Source organism: Syngnathus scovelli, chromosome 4 (genome assembly GCF_024217435.2).
Source record: "Syngnathus scovelli strain Florida chromosome 4, RoL_Ssco_1.2, whole genome shotgun sequence".
NCBI classification, from domain to species: Eukaryota; Metazoa; Chordata; class Actinopteri; order Syngnathiformes; family Syngnathidae; genus Syngnathus; species Syngnathus scovelli.
Window position 1 is genome coordinate 16,481,888 of NC_090850.1, and position 17,634 is coordinate 16,499,521.

General features: G+C 41.4%; 2 protein-coding genes across 6 annotated transcripts; one reads left to right on the forward strand and one right to left on the reverse strand.

Annotated features, from left to right (window-relative positions):
- The first annotated feature begins 57 nt into the window (after positions 1-57).
- Positions 58-16,631, forward strand: rufy2 (RUN and FYVE domain containing 2). Of its 5 annotated transcripts, XM_049716959.2 has the most exons (21): positions 58-117; positions 843-896; positions 7,044-7,211; positions 9,463-9,636; positions 9,727-9,844; positions 10,228-10,329; positions 10,465-10,588; positions 10,701-10,765; positions 10,844-10,909; positions 10,996-11,065; positions 11,158-11,259; positions 11,445-11,561; positions 11,645-11,737; positions 11,810-11,884; positions 11,959-12,056; positions 14,984-15,103; positions 15,206-15,335; positions 15,459-15,553; positions 15,836-15,884; positions 15,960-16,040; positions 16,120-16,631. In XM_049716959.2, exons 3-21 carry the CDS (start codon positions 7,136-7,138, stop codon positions 16,261-16,263), a joined length of 1,899 nt encoding a protein of 632 aa, XP_049572916.1. In that variant the 5' UTR covers positions 58-117; positions 843-896; positions 7,044-7,135; the 3' UTR covers positions 16,264-16,631. The 5 variants fall into 5 exon arrangements, with proteins under 5 accessions (XP_049572916.1, XP_049572917.1, XP_049572915.1 ...); XM_049716960.2 differs by lacking the exons at positions 58-117; positions 843-896 and adding an exon at positions 5,385-5,587; XM_049716958.2 differs by lacking the exons at positions 58-117; positions 843-896 and adding an exon at positions 6,280-6,497.
- Positions 1,570-2,618, reverse strand: LOC125966631 (ly6/PLAUR domain-containing protein 2). Its single transcript, XM_049716966.1, has 3 exons — positions 2,450-2,618; positions 2,267-2,377; positions 1,570-1,742 (listed from the first exon to the last, which is right to left on the reverse strand). The coding sequence occupies exons 1-3, from the start codon at positions 2,496-2,498 to the stop codon at positions 1,642-1,644; spliced, it is 261 nt and encodes an 86-aa protein (XP_049572923.1). The 5' UTR covers positions 2,499-2,618; the 3' UTR covers positions 1,570-1,641.
- Positions 16,632-17,634: the final 1,003 nt, after the last annotated feature.

Genomic DNA, 17,634 nt, shown 5'->3' on the forward strand with positions numbered 1-17,634 from the left:
TCATTCATATTTATTGATGTAATCAATAAAATTTTAAATGTGCCTGTGTTCCAACAGATTACTTCGACGGCAACACACATGGATCTTGTTTTCCTGTGGATTCTTCCTTTTAAGCAGGTCATATTTTACACACACTGAGACACTAGTGCTGCATGTGCGCCACTTCTCACCGCCATTCCTGTGTTAATGCATGAATCATGAAACTTTGACTCCACGTGTCTCTTTCTTCCTCCGTTCATGTTGCGCTCTCTCACTTATGTCTGCGGGCCGGTAACGCTTTAAGGCTGCACAGATGTCTTTGGACCGCTTCTGTCTCGGAAGTGCCCCATGGGTCACATGCATGAAGATCCAGGTTAACTGACAGACAGATTGGGGAGGTGGCTAAAAAGGGTCATGGTCAAAGGTCGGGATAATAGGGAAATCTCTGAGAACCTATTTGGATCTTGTCCATGTGAACATCTTAATGTTGTCTGCCAAATGCAGTCCCTCCTTCATTCACTCTATTTCCTCAAATGATGTCTTTTAAGCTTGCAGTCACTTGCAGTTCCTTTTCAGGAAATAAATATATGAATCAATTTCTATTACATCAAAGAATTAGCCCATGATTATCATGTTGCTAACCAAAACAGCAGTGCCTACTGAGGCATGTCACTATGACGTGTGCAGTCTTACCAGCCACCACTCGCAATATTCTTATATGTAGATTTTCTGTGCTTTTTTTTGTCAATTTTATGTTATACGGGTCTTCTTCCAAATTAGAATTTATTGTATCTGACAAGTGTATATTTTTAAAAGGAAGTAGATGGAACACTAACTTGTTGCTTTCTTGTGATCTTACACAGGCTTCCAAGTTTTTCTTCCTGTGAGGGCCTGGGGAAATTCTTCTGTAGAGCTTGGTAAGTTATTTGACCTATACACGCACGCACGCACACACACACACACACACACACACACACACACACACACACACACACATGCTCGCGTGCAAGCTAGGGGGTCACATCTTAGTAAAAGAAGTGTTAGTGCTTCAGCAGGTACATGTCACCTCATCCTGCTCTTTGATTTGCACAGACACTTCCCTTTAGCATAGGACTGACAAATACACACACAAAGCCACACTCTTTGGTGCCTTCATAAAATGACCCTAACTTGTCTTTTCAACAAGTCATGCTTGAAACGCCATGATTGAAATGCCAGATTGGTTGCAGCTAAAGTTTTAGTTTGGAACTAGTGACCACACAGGAGAAAGAAAGACCATTTGGAATGAAGTTGATCAATTCAGATACTGCGGGACTTGACAGAGAAGCCTTAAATAGTACAAATGAGTCCCAGTGTCTATTTAGCGTGTAACTGTCAAAAGCAGAACAGGATGCCTGTGTGAATGAGAAGAGGGAGCTCACAATGTTGACTAGTCCATTTTTTTTTTATCTTTCATCTACTCCATCTACTGTGCTTCAAGAAGCTATAAAACATTCACAAATTTCCTGCTAAAAAAAAAACAAGACTAGGATAATTAGAATAGAAAAATTGCCAAAAATATGTTGAAAGAAATCACAAAAGACAAACTCATTGATAGCTAAGCCAGGTTTTAATTCTCCATGCATGAAGATAAGTAGCAACTGCTCTTCCTAAACAACAAGTTTAGCTATTGCACAGGTCAGTGCCGCAGCAGGAAATTGAGGTGATGGGGGGCTCGTCCTTCGTGTGGCTGCATTCAGCGCAGCCTTTCCTGTAGTCTGGAGCTGCGGACAAAAAATAAACACATTATGTTAGGGGAGAGTCAAAAAAGTGTTGTTTTATTGGCAATGAAATTGTAGTTTTAGCAAAAAAATAAGCGTGAGACTGCAAGAAAAAAACTCTTGTGAAAAAGGTCAAATCTGAATTTGACAAAAAATCTACAAGAGAAAAAATCGAATTTTGAGGCGCATTGTTTTTTTTTAATATGAAACTAAAGACAAAAACAAGTAAAGTCCTAATTACGAATACAAAAAAAGATGTAATCTCTCAAGGATAACATTTTATTCTTTGGACTTTTGTTCATACAAACAAAGACTTAAGAACAAAAACTAATTTTGTTTTTGTGAATGAAGAAAACAGACATAAGAGTTGAAAAAAATGTAATGTGAAATATTACTGCAAGAAAGTATGAATAGAGAACAGTCATGACCTTCTCAGTATTTTATAGAGAAAACAAATTCTTTTCAAAAAAAATATTCCCAATCTTTGGAAGGTGAAAAAATATTCTTAAGGGTCAGGAACTACTCACAGATGCCATCACTATAGATGACGTTGACACACAAATGATTGGAAGTGGTGCAGATCTCCTCAGTTCCTGAGCAAGTGTTGCGTCCTCCGCAATAACACTTGAGGGCCTCGCCTAAACAAAGCAACATGTTTATCAGGAGCACAACTAAACACTCTGAGCACCAACAAAGCGCGCCGCACTTACCCTGGCTGACGAGCACAAAGACGAGAAGAGCAACAAGGAAGGTCTTCATGTTGTTCAATCGATGATCCCACTGGATTGGAGCTCGTCTATCGCTTAGCCTCCTTTATATACAGCCATCTTAGCCGAAAATTTCACAATACAAGTTTCAAAACAACTCCTTCCCAATTTTAATGCCAGGAAAGTATTCACACAACATTAACACAAATGTGTTATGGTGAAATAACAATCTATTGTGACACATTGCTGACAGTTAATACAGAGCGACAAGAATTTGTAATACGCAGCATATGCCTTAATAGACGAGAAAGTCACAAGTTTAAGATTAACTCTTCCAATTTTATCGGCTGGAAATTATTTAGAAACCAGTACACAAATATGTGTTACGGTAGCAAAATTAAATAGATTGCAGCAAATTGCTGATAGCATTTTGCTGACAGCATGATGCGCGCACGTCATACACAGCATACGCCTTAACATCATTTAGCATTTTATTACAATTTTTGGTAGCATTCAGACATATTCTCTTTTGAGGGACCCTGGAAATGACCTAAAACGAACACTTGAAACCAAAATGGCAAACTTCCTTTATGTTTTTGGGCTGAAGTCTGGAGTCTTTTTTGTGGGTCCTCTCAAATCTGATATTGTTAGTAGGGATGTTTTAGTACATTTAGATTATAGGGAGGAACCAAATTTTTCATTTGAGGGGTTAGCTGAAAATGTTAAAACGTATGTATTTTTTTAAAGACTTAAATGTTTGATTATAGCCTTCATCCATATTTTTTAAGCTTAAGTCCACATGCCTCGCTCTCAGGCAGTACCAAAACGTCAATCAGTTAGCAACAAATAGTTAGCAAATTAATAATAATGGAGGGAAAACAAAGAAATCAAATCTTATGAAGCTACCCTAATACCAGCTCAGTGGCCTAGTGATAGAGTGTCCGCCCTGAGATTGGAAGGTTGTGGGTTCAAACCCCGGCCGGGTCATACCAAAGACTGTAAAAATGGGACCCATTTCTTCCCTGCTTGGCACTCAGTGTAAGGGGTTGAAATGGGGCTCTTAGATCACCAAATGATTCCTGAGCGTGGCACTGGTACTGCTCCCCTCTCCCCCAGGGGATGGATCAAAATCACACGGGGATGGATTAAATGCAGAGAACAAATTTCACCAAATCAAATTTGTGACGATCATTGGGACTTTAACGTAATAATATCATAATGATTATCGTATTTTGCATCATGGTGCGCCATATTGATTCTTTTCAGGTGACCTCATTATGTTGAGAATAAAACAGAGCATGTTAATCCTTAGCCATTATTTCCCTCAAGACGGCCTGTGTATTAGGAGGTTAGTTAGAGGTTCATCTCCTACTGTCGCTTAGGTGTGAAGCCTGGATTTTTCATGTCCTCCTACACCCCCTACCAATTCCCCCTTAACAGCAGACCAGGTGTCAAAGCCCCCACTGAGGTGGCACTTTTCACCAGTGTGAGAAAGCGCTTCCCTGCAACAATGCACGTCTCCTCTTCTCGTATCATATCAAAACAAGAACTTTTACAGAAAGGAAGAACCAACTAAAGATGTCTTCTAACTTTTACCACCCACTTGAAAATTCTTACAGTTTGTCTGCGCTGAGATTCATTCATTCACTGAGTATTTATCTCTACCTAATGGGTGTCTGTTTTTAGGAAGCTTGTCTTGTCCTGCTCTTCCTCCTTATTTCCCTTTACAGATAAATATGTCACTCACGCTGTGTGTTTGTCTGGTTGGCGGGGGATGTCGAGTTACCCAAAAATGACCTAAGGGCTGAGGTTTCAGTCATTTTTGTGGGTCTGTGTCAATGAGTATTTTTTTAGACAACTTTTCAAAAGCTTGTAGAAGTTGTTACCACGAGAGGGCGCCCGCGTACCACACGTTGAGAAATACTTGTCTAAATTGCCTCTTAAGTATCTCGAGATTCTGGATGTCAAAATTGTGCTCTTGGATCACACACACCTCGGATACTTGTAGCTGTATCTACAGATGCATGTCACGTAACTTGCTTGTGATAAGAGCTGATAAAAGTTGCCTCTGTCATTTCTCCGAGTTGTCCTCGCCCATGTGGTGGGAGCAACCGCGCAACTCCCTTCCTCCACCGCAGATTTTTTTTGCAAACATTTAAAAGAACACTGCAAATTAATGAAGTTTTCCATCCTTCTTTCCATCAGTCAAGTTGTTGAGCTACTGTACAGTTGACAAACAGAGTAAGTCTGCCATCTAGCGTTAGTTTTGCAGAAATACATCACTTTTTTTGTCCTCGATTGATGAGTCGCAATTTATTTATCACTTGATCATACATTCAAATATGTCCTGTATCAGTAATCAAATTCATAATTAGAGAACTCTTGCTATATTTTCAAAGTAAATGAAAGTTAAGAAAAAAACACAATAACTGCATAAGACACTGCTGTTGTGAAAAAAAACACCCAGTTTTGAATGACAAAGTAAAGCAGTGTTCATTTTATTTATTAATATAGTCTAATGTAGTGTGGAACTGTACTGTGAGCACCTCCTAATCTCATGTTAGCTATTATGTAAACAACTGCTCTGTACAGTATCCTTTATTATGGCAGTCTGCAAGTCATTCATGTCTATAAGGTCTTTGCAGGTCTGCCCAGTCAGTCAGGAATCAGATTCAGCACTACTCAAGCACCGTTCACCAATGTGCATTATGCACCCATTCACATCTTCGTGTATTTATAGCACATAAAATGTAAACCTATCCACCCCTCTTTCTCCTTGAGTGGATGGATCTTGCAGTCTCCATCTCTCCCTCCCTCCATCCTGTCGCATCCCTCCCTGACTGTACCCTCCCCCGTTTCTCATTGGATGCTGTGTGGGCTGATGCTTGTGGCTTCATTCCGTGATGTCTCTGCCACAGCGTGGACCCAGCTGACTGCATTAGATAGATAGATAGATAGATAGATAGATAGATAGATAGATAGATAGATAGATAGATAGATAGATAGATAGATAGATAGATAGATAGATAGATAGATAGATAGATAGATAGATAGATAGATAGATAGATAGATAGATAGATAGATTTTTTTTCCACAGCCATTGCAGGAGTGTAACAGATTGGCATTTGCTGAGCTCTTGAGGTGAGATAAATGTCTTATGGCATGATACATAATGTAATTTCTGGCATGTATGCTGTTAATGCGGCTGTTCATGTTAGATAGATATTCAAGTACATGCTTATCCTTCACTTTTTATCCACAACCTACTACATGCAGTAAGTTGCATTCCAGCAGTGGTGCAGAGAGGCAACTGTATATCGCCATGAAACAGCATGGCCATTCCAATTGGAGAAAAGAGCTTTCACTGAGCAATGAGAGTTTTCCTGATTGGCTAGTGGAGCCATGTGTCGTTGAAGGCTGTGTCATGTTCATATAGTACTAGCATGTTATTGTGTATGCAGGAGTGTTTCAGTGAGCATGGGCTGTGAGGTGGAGAATAGAGGTGGCGAAGAGACTGTGAATTATTTTGCCAGCTATTGTTATTAACCAAAACAAATTTCTAAGATCCCTAAGATTTTACTGTAACTTAAATACCCGACGATACAAGTAGTAATTTTTACCTACTATTTTTTCTTTTATACACTACCCAGCTCACACATTTGAAATTTGTTACCTACATGATCAGAAAAGTAACTAGTTAAAAAAGCCAAACCAAACACATTATAAAGCAGAAGTGGTCTATAAGCCAGAGGGCGTGAACATTGAGTCATGACCAACATTTTTTTCTCTGCAGGGACTTAACACAGTGAAAAGGGATCTGGAAGTAAACCAGTCATATGATCCATGGTCAGCCATAAGCTATTAGTGCGAGAGAGGGAGAAGGGGAGAGACGCCTTAGTGCGCAGTTGAGAATGCAAATGAAGAGGAAAAGTGGCAAAAGATTGTTTACTATTGCTTCAAGTCATAGGTTGTGTTGTAACGGACGCTCCACCGGGTGTTAACTTTGATAGTGCTGCTCATGGGTGCTTGTTTCCAAAGCTACAACTTAAAGGTAAAGTTGAATTTGATAAGGAATACCTTAAAGCAGGAGTGTCAAACTCATTTTTTTTCACGGGCCGCATTGTAGTCGTCGCTTCTTTCGTAGAGCCAGACTGTCAACCCAAATAAATGCATGAGCACCTCATATTATATACAGTAAAAGCTACAAAACAAACTGACAAATAACTCGTTATCAAATCAGACGAGTAAAAACTGGTCAAATATTTAAAAAAAATATATTATTAAAAGTGAAGACAATTTGCAAATCTAGTAATGACACACGAATTTGATGCACAATTTGTCTTCGCGGGCCACATAAAATGATGTGGCGGGCCGTATCTGGCCCCCGGAACTTGAGTTTGACACCTGTGCCTTAAAGGATCTGACAACAAAAGGTTCTGTGTGGATGTTATTTCCAACAGGGGACAAGGCAGTGAAAGTAACCGTCTGCGCGATAATGTTGTGTTGTATTAATTTTAATAAATGCTATATGTTGCAATGCAAATCTTGTACAGTTAAAGCAGACAACTTGGAATGATTCGCATATTCTCCTCTCAAGCACACCACCGTGGGCCATTTAGAAACTGGGATCGGCGTGACCTGCTAACACATTGGCAGCGAGGCGCCGGATCAAGGAGGCTCCTGCTGGCCATGTATTCCCCCCAGAGCCTCCATCGCTGGGGCATCACTCACAGCGAGAGTATGGAACGCTTAGCCTACAGCCAAGGTAAGCAGCCACTGCAATGACTGACATAACATTGCAAATGCAGTACTTCAAGTCATACACCGTATTCGATCCACAAGATTCACAACAATGTTTGATACACCTGTACAATCGGAGAAATTCCATCACGATAACTATCACAGCCTCAGTTTTTATCGACAGTGTTGCATGTTCTTCCTGTGCTGCAAAAATGATTACACAAATTGTGGCTTTTCTTGAGAGGTAGTCATAGTAGAGGTGTCAATGGGGTACCTGAAATACACAAATGCAATGTGATTAAAACATTTTGATATCCACTGAGTAGATAGAACACGTGTTTAACATACCTCATCTATTTTTTAATTAGATTATTTTAAATATATATATTATTTGCACTGCTGTCACCTTTCTGCCCTGCAGCAAAAAAAATACAAAAAACAATAAGTGTACAAAATTTAGCACATTACGTAAAGAATATGAATATTCAACATTTTTCAGATAACCCTACAAAATAAAATAATTACAACGCTGTTAGTTTTTGTCCTCGTACATTCTCGCGAGAACGAGCTTTCTGGGGCGGTCATGCATTTGTAACTGGTAGCCTGCAGGGGGCGGCAGAGCGATATCCATGACGTAGTGTTTCCTTTTGTGTGTCTCGTGAGCGTGTTGTTGACACCGCCCCTCGGGAGAGAGGCTGCAAGGCGGGCGGCATTGTCACAAGCTGACTGCGGCTAACTCTTGCTCGCTGTAAACACATCTCCACGGCGACGCCATGTACGGTAAAGAAAGCGTCTCCGAGGAGCGCCACCTCTGTGTTTTGCCTCCGCCGGTACAACGGACTTTCACCATGTAAACTACCGAACGACGCCTAGCCACGGTCGGCGAGCCACAAGTCACACCTCTCGTCATTTCTGTTGGACTCGCGCGTCACCCGTCACTATTCGCTGTTATTTCTAAACTACGGTAAACGGTCTCCGGGTAGCTCATTGTGAAGCTCACCCCCCGGGCGCGGGGCCAGACCAGCGGCTGCTTAGCTGCATAGACGTAGCCAAACATGGCATCTGCCGCCGAGCACGACCTGGCTCTTTCTGAGGCCGACGGCAGCAAGGACAAATCTCAGGTGTTCGGAATTTTGAGGTTACAAGAGGAGAAATGTAACGTCGGTGAGAAATGTATCCCCACCGTGAGGGGAGGCGGGGGTGGAGGAGGAGACGGACGATGGCAGGCTCCCATCTTCGCGTTAGCCAGGAAAGCCTCCGAAACCATTTCGGGGAGCATTCATGTCCTGCCCAAAGTGTCGGACAACAGAGCATCATTGCCGGGAGAGTGGACCGCTCAAGGTACAGTATATCCATCCGTATATGTTCTGTAACCCTTGCAGAGGTGGCGTACTCCCCCGAGTGGTCGTCAGCCACCTGCATATTTTGGGAATATGAGAGGAAGCTACAAAAATCCCACGCAATCACAGGAAGAATTGTATGCCACTGCGCAGCCAAATAGCTTGTCTCCAAATTCTTAAAAGGTTCGATATCAGGTGATGCTGAGATGCAGACTGTATCACCGGGGTAAATTTTTTCTACACAAGTCATGAGGCAATGAGTAACAAGCATGACAATCTGACCTTTTATAATGGCTAACATGACCTCATTCCCTCATATGTGCAGCCAATTGATTGTTGCTGTTTTCACCACCATAACAGTTGACAGCCTAAAGCATCACATGTTGCACTGGTGATAAAAGGGCGGGAGGGATACAACAATGTGTAGGTCCCTTGAAAAAAAACTTTCCATGAATATTGTGTAGGCAGTGGGTTTGATTCCCAACCAGAGTATAATACGTAACCATTACTAGTTCTAAACCTGGAGAGAAAAAAAATGGGTGGATTGTGTCTAAAAGAGCTCCTGGCATTAAGAAAAACAACAGTCCCAAATAAATCATGTGAGTAAATTCTTGCTCTTGCAAACACTGATGTGATAACGTGAAACTTGCAAGAAGTTCCCTATTATTATGAATAATATGACCCGTGTTGTCTTTTGTTTGATAACACACAGATATCACTCAATGGTTCAAACAGTCACAAATGTTTGAGTTGCTTCTTGCTGGGTTTTTTAAGCAAAGCACCTGCTAAGATTACCGTTGCTTCCTTCGAGTCGACAAAGCCAGGAAAACAAAGCAAGAGCTGCTAGACTCTGAGAATGCACTTTATTTGTTTGAACAATTTGCTAAAAGTCCCAGAGTCAAAATTTAAATGTTGGCGTATGTCTGTCTCTGGCAGCTCTGCGGGATCCGATGGCCATGGAGCGAGCTAACCTGCTCAACATGGCCAAGTTGAGTATTAAAGGCTTGATCGAGTCAGCACTGAGCTTTGGAAGAACGCTGGACTCGGACTACCCGCCCCTGCAGCAGTTCTTTGTTGTCATGGAGCACTGCCTCAAACATGGTCTGCGAGGTGAGATGATCGCATCATCCTGTACTCAACATGTCTCCCTTCCAATAGTGTGTTTGAAGTGTTTTTTTTTGGGCTTGCACATTTTTCCAGCGAAAAAGTCCTTTCTGGGATTTAACAAGTCTCTTTGGGGTCCTCTGGAGCTGGTGGAAAAACTGTGTCCGGAAGCAGGAGAGATTTCTGCCTCTGTACGAGATCTGCCGGGACTCAAGTAAGGAATCAACATGGCCTGTGTTTAGGGATTCAACCCAAAATTCCCAGAATAATGTATCTTTAAACCACACACGTTTAGTATATCTTTTCATTCATTTACAACTGCACAAAAAAAACAATCACTCATTAAAACAAAACAGGACAGGGTTAAACATTTTTCATTGGTAACTTGACAACCTGCCAGCCTGTGGCAGGATATTTACTTTCTGGACTTGGATTTAACACCTCTGCCTTTGGTTGTGTTGAGTCAAGTCCAATGTCATTTCCAAATGTATTTTTATTTTTTTAAACAATGTCTATTCAAGAGCTTTACATTAACGTGAAAGAAAGAAATGAATGAAATCTGATTATGTGATAAAATCATGCTTTCTTTGCATTTAGGACTCCATTAGGTCGGGCCAGAGCGTGGTTACGACTGGCCCTTATGCAGAAGCGGCTGGCCGACTATCTGCGACTCCTCATCACCAGAAAAGACTTACTATGGTAATCACAAGCACCCACACAAAAAAAAAAACCCACAAAACATTCTTTTAACCATGAGTATTAAGTATCGTTCATCCAAAGCACGTGTGCGTTGGAGAGTGGAGTTTCTGAAAAGCCATTGGCCTTCCTTTGCAGTGATTTTTATGAGAATTCGGCACTGATGCTGGAGGAAGAAGGCGCCGTGATCGTGGGTCTGCTGGTCGGCCTCAACGTCATTGACGCCAACCTGTGCGTCAAAGGTGAAGATCTGGACTCTCAGGTAAACGCAACATAGAAATTATTAGCATCACTAATTTGGATACATGTCTAAATATTTCTACTTACTACACAGCTATTTAATGACAACAAAATCATACGTGATCTATTTTTAGGTCGGGGTGATTGACTTCTCCATGTACCTAAAGAATGACATTGACGATTACAGGAGCGAAGAGAGGTACAGTCTCCTGTTTTTTATTCCGCTGTTTCAATGCAGTACCCTTTAAATGTGATTTTTCTGTTTCCATGACAACAGGAACAGCCAGATAGCATCCATTTTGGATCAAAAAAACTATGTAGAGGAACTTAACCGCCAACTGAAGTAAGACTTTACTTTTGACCTTAAAGTATGAAATTTCATAGATATCCAAGGAAATTATGTTTTGTGGTAAATATTGTTGTGTCCAGTTCTACAGTTCACGGGCTGCAGGGCAGAGTGGACTCTCTGGAAAAGTCTAACTCAAAACTTATAGAGGAGGTGAGACTTGGCATCTCTGGCGGTAATTATGAAAAGGAAAGACACCACTTAACTTCATCATCCGTCTCTGTCAACTTTTTGCATGCTTGAAGTTGGCTATAGCCAAAAACAACATCATTAAACTGCAGGAAGAGAACCAGCAACTGAGGAGTGAAAACAGCCTCATTCTTCTGAAGTCACAACAACATTTGGAGGTACGCACACACGCACATTTTAAATTCAAAGCTTTTCTTTACGATGATATGTTCAATGTGCCGCCTCGTTTAAAAACGGTATTGCGATGAATACTGTGTTTGTGGAAAAATCGGCTCCAAGTAAAAATGACGTCACAGTGCCTGAAGGCTCAACTTGACCAATTGCCATTAATTGTTTTATGCAGGTGTCTCAGGGTGACGTGTCAGTGGAAAGAGAGACATACAAACAGTCTCGTCAAGGCTTGGATGAAATGTACAACGAGGCGCAACGGCAGCTGAAGGAGGAGTGTCAGCTCAGACAGGTGAGAGAATGGGCACCTCATTTTTATTCATGCGCCGTCTCGTGACAATACATGTGAGCATTGCCTGCATTACTCAATTTCAGGATGTGGAGAATGAGCTGGTGGTTCAAGTGTCAATGAAGCAGGAAATGGAGCTGGCCATGAAACTTCTGGAGAAAGATATTCACGAGAAACAGGTGCAGGATACATCTCAGGAAAAAAAGTGTACGCATACGCCAAGTGAATGTTGACGAGTTATCTCCAAACAGGACACGTTGATTGGTCTCAGACATCAACTGGATGAAGTCAAAGCCATCAATGTCGAGATGTACCAGAAGATGCAGGTACATACAAACGCACACGTCTCTAGACGTACTCGATAGATGGAAGCATTCTGCTAAGCATTCTCATTTTGTAGTCCTCCGATGACGAAATGAAGAAGAAGAACAACATGATCAGTCGTCTTGAGGAGAAGACCAATCAGATCACGGCCACCATGAAGCAGCTGGAGCAGAGGTGAGCAACACATTCTGTGTCCAACACAAACTAATGAGCACAAGAAAATAATTTTTCCTCTTTAATCTCCTCAATTCATCCTATCCCTGGTTGACCTATTTTAAAATTTGTATTAGATAAGCGGCACTCCTGACTAGGGGTTGACTTTACCTCTCCTCATTGAGCGTGATTTCAAATATTCGCTAATCATGTTTTTCGATGTTTGAGGATGCTTCAATTTTCTTTTTTTCTTCTTGGTGTATGGCCTGTCCATTCTTGATGAATATAGATTCTTGCTACACATCCCATCCTGCTGTTTGTTTTAAACATAATCCTGTAATACAGTGAAAAGTTGACATGTTTTTTTTATCACATTAGTGTAGTCTAAAAATAAAAAAGTCTAAAATAATGCAGCCCCTAGTCTTGACTGCAACCTTGCAGAGGAGAAACAGAAGAAAAATGATTTTGGTCTTCACAGCCTAGTCACAAGTGTCACGCTTTCTCCCAGGGAAATCAGAACATACAGTTTGCATTGTCATGGCAACATGATGCACAATAAAGTTGGTCATTGAAGTGTCACAGAACAGGCGTCTCAACTTTAGTCACCAGATAACTATCTCTAGTTAATGATTAAATATATGAACTTTGTCATGTGCAAAAATAAGTTTCAAAGAATTCTCTTCATTTTAGTAGTGCCTTTTGTTTGCACTTCACATTCCCTGGTGCCTTTATGTGGCAAAGCGAATTTTGAGGATATTAGGCTTACCTGCGGTCTAATTCTTATATGATAATATGATGTCATGGGCTATGAACCAAACATTATTGATTTTTTTTTCCACACAGGATTGTCCAAAAATGGTCATAAAAGCATGCACTACATATTGGAGCATATTTCAATCCCGCTCAAGATTCTTTGTGACTTCTTAACGATACCCTGGGAGAAATCCACTGATGTTTAAGCTTCCTCGCTTGGCACGTTTAGTTATTGTTGCACTCTAGCTAAAGTGATTCATGAGGAATCATGAGACACCCCCCCACACACACACCTCCCAGTCACCCAGCCATCAGTTTGAATGTGCTCCATCCTTTGTCAATGTTTTCCTCTGTGACTTATTTTTTGCTCAGCTGAAAAGAAATCTTTCATTTATGGATCAGCAGCTTTGTATTGTGCCATGATTGTATTCATTTTCCTGCTTCTCTTCACATCACTCACGCAATGCAAAATAACCACAATGTACAACTTTTGCCTCGAGTGTAACGAGGGCCAATTAGAATACCGATGTATTGACATCCTTTCTTCCTTCCTTTCCTTTCTGATTTTTCCCCCCTTTTTCCTACCCCCTGCCTGTTTATTTTTTATGCCATGAAATCATCCATCGATCCATTTGACCCACATTGCTTTGCGTTTGATTTCCTCCTCCCCGTGCGCAGCGATAAAGATCTGTTAAGTCAGACCAGAACTCTGGCCATGTCGTTCGTCAAGTGCGCCAGCACAGACACCGAGCACCAGTACAAGCTCGTCAAGGACATTTCCTTCTGAGCTCACACACCACCTTTGCTTAGATAGTCTCGTTTTTGCCTTTTCCCACATGTTCTTGTGGACTGTATAGTTTGGGGGAAATATTATTGTTATTGGCTGAGTAGTTGAAAATCCATTTGCGATGATCAGGTTTGTGAGCTGTCATTGTCACGTCAGCTTGTCTTGAAGATTTTAGAAGGACGTCGTCGGTGGGGGGTTAATTTAACACGATTGTCTGTCACACTTTACATGCAAGCGTGCTGACTTTAAGATGATTGACATTGATGATAAAGTTCAGGCTCTGATGTACACAGAACAACCCCCGACTCAGAGCAATAACTACATGGTGGGGCACCAACCATACATAATTTTTTTTTTTTTTTTAATCTGAGTTTTGCGCTCTGGTTGTATGTACATTTAAGCCATAAACAAAAATCCTATACTGTAGTCACATGAGGAAGATACCACTTTAATGTAGAAGAAGTGTGTTGCATTAATACAGATATATAACGTAAAACAATGTGTGACAGCTTAGGCATGTTTTTATAGCACTTACTTTTTTGTTTTTTAGGTCTTTACACAAATTTTTAAAACAATACAAACATATCCAAACACATTGAGCAAGAGCAATACACGGAAATATTGTACAAGCAGAATGAAGTGTGACCTACTATAATGCCGGGTATGGCACTGCGACTTAATTAAGAATCATAACTTCCCAGTTGGAAAAGTCACTGAATTGTCTAAATGAGTATTTCATTTTATCAATCAAATCAGAATCTACATTGTGGTACATCTCACTGTCTATTTTTTTCATCCCACCGATACAACCAAAAAGTGACATCATCCAGTCACACAATGCCAAGTTGAATCAAGTCAGCCATACACACGAATGAAATCATTTCAGAATGGAATCACATATTTAGTACATTTTTTCCCCCCGCTGCAGTTCCATCTGTTGGATCGGGTGGGTCACTTCCCTCTAATTTAAAATGGCCACTGGTTACACCACTGTCCAGTAAAACGTTTAACTAAGGAGCCTGAATGTTACGCAATGTCGGGACTTGGCGTGCTATTTATTGATTGTCGTGATAGATTGGGATATACTGTCCGTGTTTATAGAAGCTTACCTGTCGCGGAATTTGTAAAAGCCCATAATATTACTGTCTTTTACCACCTCGATCAATAAAATGTGATGTTTTGAAAGTGCTCGTGCAGGAAGCTCACTTAGTGATCGCTGGCCACCATCGCCACCTTTTTTTTTTTTCTGCCTTGGTTGCACGTTTGAACTTTTTACCTTTCATCCTCCGTTGAACGCCTTGCACATCATCCCGGTTCTTTACCCCTTTGCCATCATCCTCCATCCCCCTCCTACGCCATTTTTTTTCTCTCCATGGTCCTGAGTTTGTCGCTGGTTGTAATGGCGCAGATTACAGGAGGCCGAGAGCCACCGCACCACGGCCGAGGAGGGCACCAGGCGTTTCAAGACGGACTTTGCTAACAAGGCTGACAGCTTGCAGCGGCAGATCGACCACAGAGAAAAACAACTGTAAGCCCAGAAGACACGCTGTTGTTATTATTATTGTTTTTTTGGGGGGGACGAGGAAACATTCTTGTATTTTTCTACGTGCGTGTGGCATCTGGTTGGCAGTCAGCAGCTGGAGACGGACTTAAAGATCGAGCGGGAGTGGAGGCAAACGCTGCAGAACGATCTCCACCGAGAGAGAGAAACGGTGTCTCAGCTCAAGACACAGGCGCTGCAGATCAACGGTCTCAAAATGGTAACTGAAGAATTATAGAAAAATGGATGGATGGCTATTATCCGTCGCAGTGACCTAATGAACCTAACAACCTAATGAAGCGTGTAATTGAGAATGTAAACCTTATTTTTTTTTTAAACACAGGAGTTCCATCGCCTACAGGATGAGAACTTCCAGCTGAAGAGCATCTGTGAAGACCAAGAACAAGCTCTCGAGGAACTTGGCTCCAAACTTAGCGAGTACGTCTGCTATTTAACTCAAGCTCGACATGGAAGTGCAGTATTTTGGCGTCAGTGTCAGGGCTAAAGCTTCAATTGGATTTCCATTTTTACGGCCATAAACCGACTCCAAGAATGTAGCATCTACGCAATCATGAAGTCATGTCACACCAACTATACTGCCGTTAAATTATTCAAAACAAACAGACAACTATCACTGACTAATCTCTTGATAATCGATTTATTCTATTAAATGTTCCGTTTCATTTGTTTGATTCTGATACTCGTCATGTTGTCATACAGATCCAAAATGAAGATTGAGGACATCAAGGAAGCCAACAAAGCTCTTCAGGTACTAAAATATGTTGTGCAGCATTATTGAAGTTGCATTGGATGTACCTAAGCTTCTGCGTGGCTGTTGTTGCAGGGAGGCCAGGTGTGGTTAAAAGACAAGGATGCAAGTCACTGTAAGCTGTGCGAGAAGGAGTTCTCCATCTCGAGACGCAAGGTGAGCGAGCCTCCAGTGATCACTTTGGGCACTTTACTCGCTTTGGTTGCCTGAATGGTCATCGTCGTCGTGCGTGCAGCACCACTGTAGAAACTGCGGAGAGATCTTCTGCAACGGCTGCTCGGACAACGAACTTCCGTTGCCCGCGTCTCCCAAACCGGTGCGAGTGTGCGACACCTGCCACGCGCTCCTCCTCCAGAGATGCTCGTCCAATCCCACCTGAAGCGTTAACCTCTACCTCCAACCGGCCCTCTGCAAGGTCCAGCTCTTTATATCTTGCATGCACTTTGACGTACAGTATATCTCACTGGGATTATACTGGATTGATTTGGAAGTTGAGATGTTAAAATGATACTGTGTTTCATCAAAAGTGGCCTTCGCTTGAATTAGACAATGTGTCTTAATTAGGCACCCTTTGATCATTTTGCCACAGTAAATGCCATTGCCCAAACTACAGACCTGATATCTGTAAATCTGAAGTTTACAGTGGAGTTTCGAACCCAGTGGAGCTCAACATTTCAATGTTGGAAAGAACCACGTTATTCTGGTTCTTGTTGTATTTGTGGAATAAGAATTCAACAGCAACATTAATCAATCTCCATTTGTCTCAGTGTGTCGCCATGTTGGACTATATTATTGTTGACAACCGAAACGACCCTCCCAAAAGTTGCAACTGTCACAAGACCAAAGTCAGAAAACAGTTTATGAGGAAATACAGTATGCTGTATGTACTGCATATCATTTTGTTAGTCTAATATTATAATCACCCAAGTTATTTCTAAAAGGTTTTTGAAAATCTAAATTGAGTTGTATCAATTCACGACTTTACATATTACCATGACCAGGATGAGAGAACAAAGGCATAGGAATGACTTCTTAAGCTTACTGTGACATTAATTTAAACATGATATAGGCCGTTATTCAATGCCAACAAGATGGAGCCAGTACACACTGAGCTTTCATTTCCTTGAGCATTACAAAGTCATGGTATGATGGGACACATTGTGGTCGTCTACAACAGTGTACGTATTGTTTTATCTGTTCAGGGTCAAATGTTTCTGTTATCCAATTGTTTGTATTGTCCAAATCCAATTGTGTTTACATCTTCTCAACTGGATTTCGCTGAGGTTATATATTGTAACTGTCAGTGCCCTGTAGTGTGTTTTGGAACACATGAACACCTGAGGCACTTAAAAGATGGGACTGTGAACCTAATGAAAGCACTGAAGACTGACAGTACCAAAGTCAAATCTGATGAGTGCCACCACCAATTGAAGATGTGCACCGAAACAAAACTCACCCCCTCAAGAATGGTGCTCATATCTCGTGTTGGTGCCACTTAAGCTTGTGCACATACTTAGTGCCAAATTTAAGCAGGAGTTAATACTTTAAGGCAGGGGTCCCCAACCCCCCCGGTCCGCGGACCGGTACCTGGCCGCCAAGCCGCACAGAAAAAATAATTATATACATCGACGATCAATTAATTCAGGTCAAGACGCTCGCAAAGCTAGCAAAAATGAGTAAGAATTTATTCTGAAAAAAATATTTTAAAAATTGGCGATTCTCTCCCAATTACATCCGTCGGTGCAGCTGT